Source organism: Oncorhynchus masou, chromosome 11, assembly GCF_036934945.1.
Source record: "Oncorhynchus masou masou isolate Uvic2021 chromosome 11, UVic_Omas_1.1, whole genome shotgun sequence".
In the NCBI taxonomy this organism is placed as follows: domain Eukaryota; kingdom Metazoa; phylum Chordata; class Actinopteri; order Salmoniformes; family Salmonidae; genus Oncorhynchus; species Oncorhynchus masou.
This window is the reverse complement of record NC_088222.1, coordinates 59,379,016-59,390,458: the sequence shown is the minus strand read 5'-3', so window position 1 is coordinate 59,390,458 and position 11,443 is coordinate 59,379,016. Positions and strand designations below refer to the sequence as shown.

Genomic DNA, 11,443 nt, shown 5'->3' with positions numbered 1-11,443 from the left:
TTACCTGTTCAGGAGTCTTATGGCTTGGGGTTAAAAACTGAGAAAGCCTTTTGTCCTAGACTTGGCACTCCGGTACAGCTTGCCATGTGGTAGTAGAGAGAACAGTCTGTGACTGGAGTGGCTGGGGTCTTTGACAATTTTTAGGGCCTTCCTCCGACACTGCCTGGTGTAGAGGTCCTGGATAGCAGGCAGCTTAACCCCAGTGATATACTGGGCCATTAGCACTACCCTCTGAAGTGCCTTACGGTCGGAGGCCGAGCAATTGCCATACCAGGTAGTGATGCAACCAGTCAGTATGCTCTCGATGTTGCAGCTGTAGAACCTTTTGAGGATCTGAGGACCCATGCCAAATGTTTTGTTTGCTGAGGGGGAATAGGCAAGTTTCTCTTGTCAGTCACTGCTAGTCACTCAATTAGCCCATGTCAGTTAACATTTTTTAGATTGATAAGTAAGTCTAGCGGCCAGGTATCTAAATTTAGTAATCATGGTTGAATTATCGGCCAAGGGTTTCGACATTGATTGTTTTTATTTAACTAGGCAAGTCAGTTAAGAACATATTCTTATATACAATAACAGCCTACCCTGGCCAAACACTTGACCGGACGATGCTTGGCCAATTGTGCCTTAGACCGCTGTGCCACTTGGGAGCCCTGTCAGACCAACAAGTAAAGAGCTTTAGACCGCTGTGCCACTTGGGAGCCCTGTCAGACTAACAAGTAAAGAGCGAAACATTTGTAGAAAAGGAACCGGACAGACAACCATTTGGATATCTATTTATTACCACCATATTAAGAGAAATTTGGAAAATACAAACATCAGCTTATTTAAACATCTGAAAATCTGGAGGAATAAGAAAAAATATAAGAAAACAAACATGAGGTTATATTGTGTATCACAAATTTTGAGGAAATGGACAGATTCTATGGTCAGAGCTCGAGACGTGAGAGCAACAGAAAAGAACCCAAACGTGCAGAGTAACTCTTGCTACTACAAAGTCAATTTATACAGGTGAGACAACTAATGCTCATCTTAAGAGACAGACATCAGGTAAAGAGATTGAGAGTAGCATCATGGATAATGACAAACGGAGAAAAATGAAATAGGAAGTGGGCTGGTATACATCGGCCCCGTGTGGCTGCCATTGGAACAGGAGCTCGCTTATGAAACAGAGCTCTTCCTGATTGGTTTAAAAATAATTTCCCATGTCTTAAAACGTCAATCACTTTTTTTCCTTATTCCTATTTTGACATCTCTGGCAGTTGTAAAAAGAAAATATATGTATGAATTATATGTTTTTTAAAGACACTATATCCACAATGATAGTAATAAAAAAAAAATTTAGTAGCCAAGAAGAGATACTCGTTCGAATACAATTTGCTTGGCTGATCAGAGCTCTCACACCAACAGACTAACGGCGCTCCACAGACAACCACCCCCCAACCATCAATTTAGAGGGGCAGGAGAGTGTGGAAGGGCTGGATAGGGATCAGGGGAGTAGGCGGGGAAGGGGTCTGGCTGTGGTGGGCAGGAGGGTGCACGGGGAGAGTACCCCAGATCAGGTGTAGAGGATGGAGCAGGAAGTGGGTGAGAATGGGAGGTGGGCAGACAGTGCAGAGGCCCTGGGGTTAGTTTAAGTAGCACCCTGCTGTGGAAGTTGCCACTCCCCTTAAGCAGACTAGCCCCGGGCGACACCCCTCTGCTCTGCCCCCCTGTGTGTGTGTGAGAGTGTTGCAGAAACCCGACGCCTGTTGCAAAAACACACACATGCCTGATATCTCCCCTGGTCAATCAGTGGTTTTGTTGTAGGAGAGCTGAGGATGCATGTTTCTAAGCGTGTGTGTGTGTGTATTTGTCTTATCAGCGACTCCTACTACATGCACAAAAAAGATACCCTAAAGCATCTGCTGAAGGCAAAAACGATGAGAGACGAGACTTTTCAGTCACGTTTCTATCTCATCATAATCACCGTTACTCTAAAGTCTACCAAGAAGAATTACAGCGAGAGGGGGCTGAGGAGTGAGATGGAAGGGGAACGAGAGTGAAGGTGAGGTTAGAGGTAAAGAAAAAAGAGAATAGAGCATTGGAGAAAAGAGAGGGCGGCATCTAAGCACGCTCTCCACGGATGCGGCGTGCCAGCTGGATGTCTTTGGGCATGATGGTGACACGCTTGGCATGGATGGCGCACAGGTTGGTGTCCTCAAACAGACCCACCAGGTATGCCTCGCTCGCCTCCTGCAGACAGAATGATTTTCACACACACGCACGGTGAACAGTGGGTCAGCACAAAAAAAGAGATGTGTATAGGCCAATTAGGACATGATCTGGGTTCGGAGGAACACGCAGCCACTGACCTGAAGTGCTCCGATGGCGGCGCTCTGAAAGCGCAGGTCGGTCTTGAAGTCCTGAGCGATCTCCCTCACCAGGCGCTGGAAGGGCAGCTTGCGGATCAGCAGCTCAGTGGACTTCTGGTACCGACGGATCTCACGCAGGGCCACAGTGCCGGGCCTGGAACCAACACACTCAGTATGACTAGCGGGAAAAAGTCATTATATTCTTTTCTCTCTATAGTTCTTCACTGCTCATATCCCCACGCTGAATGCTACTGGCCTGGTCGTGTCTGGCCATGGTAAACACTGAATGGTGACGACCGTTTACCAGCAGTCACTGCGTAGTTATAAGGCTTGTTGAACGGCTAATTGAAAACAGTGTCTGCGTCTGAAATGGCCCCCCATTTCCTATGTGTCCTGGTCAAAAGTAGTGCACTATATAGGAAATAGGGTGGCATTTCGGACATATGGGGACTTATAGGATTGTCATTTCCATAACAATATGGATTGGTAGCACCTGTGTGGTTTCACACAAGCTCTACATGTCATAATAGGGCTGTATCCACGTGTGTCCTTTACACAAACTTTTATTTCTAGGGGTGAACCGATGCTTTACCTGTAACGATGGGGCTTCTTGACCCCACCGGTGGACGGCGCACTCTTGCGGGCAGCCTTGGTGGCCAGCTGCTTACGTGGAGCCTTTCCTCCAGTGGATTTACGGGCCGTCTGCTTGGTACGAGCCATGACGAGTTAGTTCAACTTGAAAGACAGGAAAAACATGTTAAATATGTCAACAACGCTTTGTTATACACAATTCATTGGAATATACAGCCTGATACATTTGTGTGGAAAATATTGTATATGTTCCTTACGAGCCAGAATGTTAAATACGATTACAAAAAATAGAAAAAACATCCATAGGAAAGTATTGCTAACCTAACTTTTTAGAGAGCTGGTATATGGTTCAGTTCAGCACCTAGGCAGTTTGTTTTATATCGGAAATTGAATTTAAAAAAAATCGTTCTCCATCTTCCCCTGATTCAGAATATATAATTTCCTTTGTCATGTCATGCTTGCTTCAATAGCCACTGATGGAAAAATATATATAAAACTAACTTTACTTAGGTCCCAAACAAATATAGGGCGTGTTCGCAAAGTATTCAGACCCCTTGACTTTCTCCTCATTTTTTCCTCAAAAAAATGTTTAGGAATTTTGGCAAATTTGCAATAACAAAAAACATTTACATAAGTATTCAGACTATACTCAGTACTTTGTTGAAGCACCTTTGGCAGCGATTTCAGCCTTGAGTCTTCTTGGCTATGATGCTACAAGCTTAGCACACCTGTATTTGGGGAGTTTCTCCCATTCTTCTTTGCAGATCCTCTTAAGCTCTGTCAGGTCTCTCCAGAGATGTTCGATCGGGTTCAAGTCTGGGCTCTGGCTGGTCCACTCAAGGACATTCAGAGACTTGTCCCATAGCCACTCCTGCGTTGTCTTGGCTCTGTGCTTAGGGTCTTTGTCCTGTTGGAAGGTGAACCATTGCCTCAGTCTGAGGTCCTGAGCGCTCTGGAGCAGGTTTCATCAAGGATCTCCCAGCATTTTGTTCCGTTCATCTTTCCCTCGATCCTGAGTAGTTTCCCTGTCCCCGACGCTGGAAAAACATCCCCACAACAGAATGCTGCTTCACTGTAGGGATGGTGCAAGGTTTCTTCCAGACGTGACGCTTGGCATTCAGGCCAAAGAGTTCAATCTTGGTTTCCTCAGAGCAGAGAATATTGTTTTGTATTGGATATTGAACCTGGCTGGGAAGTCTTGGTGGTTCCAAATTTCTTCCATTTAAGAATGATGGAGGCCACTGTGTTCTTGGGGACCCTTAATGCTGCAGACATTTTTATTACCCTTCCCCAGATCTGTACCTTGCCACAATCCTGTCTCAGCGCTCTCCAGACAATTTTTTCAACCTCACAGCTTGGTTTTTGCTGTGACAAGCACTGTCAACTGTGGGACCTTATATAGACAGGTATGTGCCTTTCCAAATCAATTTAATTTACTACAGGTGGACTAAATTAAGTTGTAGAAACATCTCAAGGATGATCAATGGAAACAGGATGCACCTGAGCTCAATTTCGAGTCTCATAGCAAAAAGGGTCTGAATACTTAAGGTATCTATTTTTCTATTTCTAATACATTTACAAAAATGTCTAAAAATACATTCTTGCTTTGTCATTATGGGGTATTGTGTGTAGATGGATGAGGACTTATTTATTTAATCCATTTTAGAATAAGGCTGCAACGTAACAAAATGTGGAGAAAGTCAAGGGGTCTGAATAATTTCAGAACAACCTACAAGCTCTCTTAAAAAGTCAGCTAAACAATACTTGCCCGTGGATATGTTGTCTGACATTTTGAGCGGCGAAAGGACAAACCACACGTACAACCGGTATAGTAAATGTAAATTCATTCAACATTCTGGCTTGTAAGGGATATTTAGCCGACTTTTGCAAACAAATGTCTCAAGTTTATATACCAATTTATTGTGTATTACAGCCTGATTAATCAGACAAACTATTAATCAGACGAACTAGTATGTTGCTATTATGGAGAAATGATGATTGAAATGGTTCCATCTGGAGTACTACTCTGTTATGACAACTTTCTATTTTGCTGAACAGCTGCAATGCTACAGCAACAGTGGGCCAGTCATGGAAATCTATTTCTCTGGGCCAGTATCCTACCCGTGAACACTCGGATACTGCCCAACCAATCAAACTAGTATGCAGATCGCCTATCGAAAAACATCCAATCCAGTGGGCATTTGTCTCGCTGTCGACCAATCAAGATACACTACTTAGAACGTAGGGATGGGTCCACAAACCATTGTGCCGCCTCTAACCGCAAGATTATGGCCGCAAATGAAGAGGCAATCGAATAAAGTCTACCAATGTACTGGCAAAGAGCGGAACATGAAATAATAAAAACTAAGCAAAAATCAGGACTACGAGTATTAAAACATCAAAGTAGACAACTGTAGCTATCCAAAAAGTTGCTTTGAGTTGTATGTGAATGTTTGTTCACACCGTACAAGCGAAGTAAAACTATACATGAAATTGGATCAGAATTGTATATCTGCTTCCGCCAGTGGAAGTAGAAAGCCTCTTGCTTCGCGGCAGTCGCTTTTCCATTTCTACACCGACGGAATGGAAGGATATTTTGAAATAAAATGAAGTTTAACCAATCTAAAACTTATATAAAAATGTGGTTAAGTGTTTCAGACAAAACAACATGCTAAAATATGCCACTTACCTGACGTGACTATAAATGTTTTTTCGCAAGGAAATAAATGTTATGGTTGTCTAGCAGTTTCAGTATTTACTATCTCTCACACAATGGTGGGAACACGGCGTCCAGCAGGAAAATGGCTGCCGTGTCAATCATTCTACTCCCATAATGCAACGTGTTTCGTTTTTGTAAACACCGTTTTCTGATGATTGAATCTTTCCCTGAAAGGAACATTTGCATTGCTTTCTAGTGAATTGTCTATCAATGTGAAGTAATATAATAAGAAATACCCTAGAGTGCTCAATCAATTAGACGTGAAAGAAAGAATATGGTAGTAACCACAGTTTTATCTGTCTGCTTTTCCAACAGCATGTGCTATGCCAAAGAGGCAGTCTCCTCTTTCACTGCTACAGCCTACATTTATTTTTAGGCTAAAACATGCACGTAGGCCTATATTATGCAATAAGGCATCAGCTGGCGTATAAAAGTTTGCTAACAATTTATTAAGCAAATACAAGATATTCAAAACTTTGAGGATTCTGTGTTATGCAATATAGCAGTTACCATATATGTGATTGAATATTATCTGCTGTTGGCTTGTGTGGATGTATGTATGTGTTATGCAACATTGCGGACATTGTTAACAGTTTCAGGGCCATGGGCCTTTCTCATGATGGAAAAATACAGAATAGCATGAAGACAGGACCTGTACAATGAGTTGGGGGGCACATTCAGAACGTAGTGTTGCGAGAACAAACGGTCTTTTGTTAGATAACAGGAGCCAGGTGCGAGATAACAGTATATTCTACACAGCTACAACGACAGACCGCTGAAGCGCTTAGGGGGCTGGGACCAGCCTCTGCGCCAACAATCAACGATAGGCTGGGTGAGTCTAAACCACGCCCAGTCTCTACTCTGACAGGCCGGCTCGGAAGCAGGAACTACCTCTGTAAGAGTATATTTATAATATCTTTGTCAGGAACAAGTAAGTTCTCTGTTTTGCCCTGCGAGGTGGGACAGAGAGCCCGTATATATGAACATTGCATTTACCACTTATTGCTTAGCTAATAAAAAAATACATAGTATACAATCGGTGACTCAGTGTCATACTTATCCAGATACCAGATTCGAATTGACGCAACCCTAACAAAACAAACAAGTAAATAATTATGTTAATTTGCCTTACTGTAGGTCTGCTTTACAACACCCTTCCCATTGTGTGTGATGAATCGGATCACTGAATTACAGTGTTATTAAGAAGTTGTAACCACTGACATTTAATTCAAACAAAAAACTTGATTTTGTAGGTTCATTTTTTATGGTGGAAAGGCATGGTGTGGAAGGGTCAGACTTGATTTATGACTCGATGCTAAAAACCACATGAACAGGCTATTGAATTCAGTTTTAAAATATTTGTAACAAACAGTGATATTGCCTCTTGTTTCTAATATTTCAAGTGAAGGTCTTTTAGGGGAGTATGCGAGGCACAGACATTCGCTAAGGCGAGCAAAATTCTGCTAGGAGCAAACCATTAGATGTTGGTTTCATGTGCTCTGTCTCCCTCTAGTGATATGGTTTGCTTCTGCTTCTCTAAAATATTCATCATGTGAATATTGTTTTGGAGAAAAACTACATCAACATCGATTGGTTGACAAGTGTGTAGGCTACAACTGATGTCTAATAAATTATACATTTATTCCCCTATGTATTTATTTGGACAGTGAAGCTAAACCTTTTAATTCAGCTCTCTCAGCATTTTAGATATGAGATACAATTTGATTTGATTTGTATTTGTCACATACACATGGTTAGCAGATGTTAATGCGAGTGTAGCGAAATGCTTGTTCTTCTAGTTCCGACAATGCAGTAATAACCAACAAGTAATCTAACTAACAATTCCAAAACTACTGTCTTATACACACAAGTGTAAGGGGATAAAGAATATGTATATAAAGATATATGAATGAGTGATGGTACAGAGCAGCATAGGCAAGATACAGTAGATGGTATCGAGTACAGTATATACATATGAGATGAATATGTAAACAAAGTGGCATAGTTAAAGTGGCTAGTGATACATGTATTACATAAAGATGCAGTAGATGATATAGAGTACAGTATATACGTATACATATGAGATGAATAATGTAGGGTATGTAAACATTATATTAGGAAGCATTGTTTAAAGTGGCTAGTGATATATTTTACATAATTTCCCATCAATTCCCATTATTAAAGTGGCTGGAGTTGAGTCAGTGTGTTGGCAGCAGCCACTCAATGTTAGTGGTGGCTGTTTAACAGTCTGATGGCCTTTTCGATAGAAGCTGTTTTTCAGTCTCTCGGTCCCAGCTTTGATGCACCTGTACTGACCTCGCCTTCTGATGATAGCGGGGTGAACAAGCAGGGCTACAACAGTGATGCACTCTCATGAAAGCCTACTACCCTAAAGAGACACAGAGGAAAAGCCAAGAAGATGAAGGACTGTGGAACACCATCACCAGACAGGCTGAATACAGGCAACAGTGATGCTTCTCATGAAAGCCTACTACCCTAAAGAGACACAGAGGAAAAGCCAAGAAGATGAAGGACTGTGGAACACCATCACCAGACAGGCTGAATACAGGCAACAGTGATGCTTCTCATGAAAGGCTACTACCCTAAAGAGACACAGAGGAAAAGCCAAGAAGATGAAGGACTGTGGAACACCATCACCAGACAGGCTGAATACAGGCAACAGTGATGCTTCTCATGAAAGCCTACTACCCTAAAGAGACAAAGAGGAAAAGCCAAGGAGATGAAGGACTGTGGAACACCATCACCAGACAGGCTGAATACAGGCAACAGTGATGCTTCTCATGAAAGCCTACTACCCTAAAGAGACAAAGAGGAAAAGCCAAGGAGATGAAGGACTGTGGAACACCATCACCAGACAGGCTGAATACAGGCAACATGAAAGCTTTATATTTCACATAGGATTTACGATTATGCAAGTAAGTATTCTGTCATCTTATATATATTTTCATAGCCATGGTTTTAAAACTATTTTATTCAATTTGAAAGTAACAACAGCATTGCACTGAAACATAGTGAATGGAAAACTGTACCTGAAATCTAAGGTTAATAAATGTAATCAGCGTTTGCACCTCAATGTTTCAAGTTAAAAAAGTATTGCAGTCAAGGGTTCTGTGGGGTGCCATAAACCTCAAGCAGCTGAATATCATTTATGTTTTTCATATATGTTGCATAACGTATACGTTTCATATAGAGTACCAGTCAAAAGTTTGGACACACCTACTCATTCAAGGGTTTTTCCTATTTTCTACATTGTGGAATAATAGTGAAGAAATAGCACACATGGAATCATGTAGTAACCAAAAAGTGTTAATAAATCAAAATATTTAGAATATTTTTGATTCTTCAAAGTAGCCACCTTTTGCCTTGATGACACGTTTGCACACTCTTGGCATTCTCTCAACCAGCTTCATTAGGAATGCTTTTCCAAAAGTCTTAAAGGAGTTCCCACATATGCTGAGCACTTGCTGGCTGCTTTCTCTTCGCTCTGCGGTCCAAGGCATCCCAAACCATCTCAATTGGGTTGAGGTCAGGTGATTGTGGAGGCCAAGTCATCTGATGCAGCAATCCATCACTCTCCTTCTTGGTCAAATATCCCTTACATAGCCTGGTTTTGGTCATTGTCCTGTTGAAAAACAAATGTTAGTCCCACTAAGCACAAACCAGATGGGATGGCGTATCACTGCAGAATGCTTTGGTAGCCATGCTGGTTATGTGTGCCTTGAATTCTAAATAAATCACAGTGTCACCAGCAAGCACACCGACACCATCCCACCACCTCCTCCGTGCTTCACGATGGGAACCACACATGCAGAGATCATCTGTTCACCTACTCTGTGTCTCATAAAGACACGGCGGTTGTAACCAAAATCTCAAATTTGGATTCAGATTTCCACCGGTCTAATGTCCATTGACATTATTTCTTGGCCCAAGCAAGTCTCTTCTTCTTATTGGTGTCCTTTAGTAGTGGTTTCTTCTAAGCAATTTGACCATGAAGGCCTGATTCACGCAGTCTCCTCTGAACAGTTGACGTTGAGATGTGTCTGTTAGTTGAACTCTGTGAAGCATTTATTTGGGCTGCAATCTGAGGTGCAGTTAACTCTAATGAACGTATCCTCTGCAGCAGAGGTAACTCTGTGTCACGAACGTTGTTGTAAGAATCGGACCAAAATGCAGCGTGGTTTGGGTTCATCATCTTTATTACGTGAACCGGCAAAAAAACAATAAAGAACAAAAAGAACGTGGCGCTATGCAGTGCTCAAGGCAACTATACACAAACAAGTGGGAAAAAGCTGCCTAAATATGATCCCCAATCAGAGACAACAATAGACAGCTGCCTCTGATTGGGAACCATACCAAGCCAACCTAGAAATAAAGAAACTAGAAAGCCCACCCTAGTCACACCTCGAACTAACCAATTTTTTTTTTTAAGTTTAAAAAAATAATAATAATAATTTTTACTAGGCAAGTCAGTTAAGAACAAATTCTTATTTTCAACAATGGCCTAGGAACAGTGGGTTGACTGCCTGTTCAGGGGCAGAACGACAGATTTAAACCTTGTCAGCTCGGGGATTTGAACTTGCAACCTTTTGATTACTAGTCCAACGCTGTAACCACTAGGCTACCCTGCCACCCCAAATAGAGAATAAAGGATCTCTAAGGTCAGGGCGTGACACTCTGGGTCTTCCTTTCCTGTTGCGGTCCTCATGAGAGAGCCAGTTTCAACATAGCGCTTGATGGTTTTTGCGATTGCACTTGAAGAAACTTGAAGAAACTTTTCGTCATTGACTGACCTTCATGTCTTAAAGGAATGATGGACTGTCGTTTCTCCTTGCTTATTTGAGCTGTTCTTGCCATAATACGGACTTGGTCTTTTACCAACTAGGGCTTCCTTCTGGATACCATCCCTACCTTGTAACAACACAACTGATTGGCTCAAACGCATTAAGAAGGAAAGAAATCCCACAAATTAACTTTTAAGAAGGCACACCTGTTAATTGAAATGCATTCCAGGTGACTACCTCATGAAGCTGGTTGAGAGAATGACAAGAGTGTGCAATGCTGTCATCAAGGCAAAGGGTGGCTAATTTGAAGAATCTCAAATATACAATATATTTTGTTATTTTTAGCACTTTTTTGATTACTACATGATTCCATATGTGTTATTTCATAGTTCTGATGTCTTCACTATTATTCCACAACGTAGAACATAGTAAAAAATAAAGTAAAAACCTGGAATGAGTAGATGTGTCCAAACTTTTGATGGGTACTGTACATTCCTACTAAATATGCTGTGTGAATTTAGGCATTAAGGACAAATGTACAACAAATGATGATACACACACACACACACACAAACACAAACACACACACGTGCACCCATATTCTGCAACGGCACACGTGCACCCATATTCTGCAACGGCACACGTGCACCCATATTTAAAGTATTACTGAAGTAGTGTTTTGTGCCCCTGACTATCCATAAAATATATATTTTTAATTGTGCAGTCTGGTTTGCTTAATATAAGGAATTTGAAATAATGTATACTTTTACTTTTACTTTTGATACTTAAGTATATTTAAAACCAAATACTTTTAGACTTTTTCTCAAGTAGTATTTTCCTGGGTGACTTTCGCTTTTACTTGAGTCCTTTTCTATTAAGGTATCATTACTTTTACTCAAGGATGCCAAGATAATAAGACTTTTAGGAGTGATGCCTACAGCAGCGTTTCCCAGCCTCCCTGCTTATAGAGGCCTTCTATA

The 11,443-nt window shown here is 41.5% G+C and overlaps 1 protein-coding gene across 1 annotated transcript; it reads right to left on the bottom strand.

Annotated features, from left to right (window-relative positions):
* Positions 1-759: 759 nt before the first annotated feature.
* On the bottom strand, positions 760-5,763 carry LOC135548905 (histone H3.3A). The gene is made up of 4 exons (XM_064978979.1): positions 5,632-5,763; positions 2,944-3,086; positions 2,352-2,505; positions 760-2,232 (listed from the first exon to the last, which is right to left on the bottom strand). The coding sequence occupies exons 2-4, from the start codon at positions 3,069-3,071 to the stop codon at positions 2,104-2,106; spliced, it is 411 nt and encodes a 136-aa protein (XP_064835051.1). The 5' UTR covers positions 3,072-3,086; positions 5,632-5,763; the 3' UTR covers positions 760-2,103.
* Positions 5,764-11,443: the final 5,680 nt, after the last annotated feature.

Bases quoted from the DNA above. Each gene is read 5' to 3' on its own strand.
- LOC135548905 (XM_064978979.1), bottom strand. From the start codon at position 3,071: ATGGCTCGTACCAAGCAGACGGCCCGTAAATCCACTGGAGGAAAGGCT. The intron at 2,506-2,943 runs GTAAAGCATCGG...TGTTGGTTCCAG, and splicing joins AAGAAGCCCCATCGTTACAG to GCCCGGCACTGTGGCCCTGC. The intron at 2,233-2,351 runs GTCAGTGGCTGC...TTCTGTCTGCAG, and splicing joins CCGCCATCGGAGCACTTCAG to GAGGCGAGCGAGGCATACCT.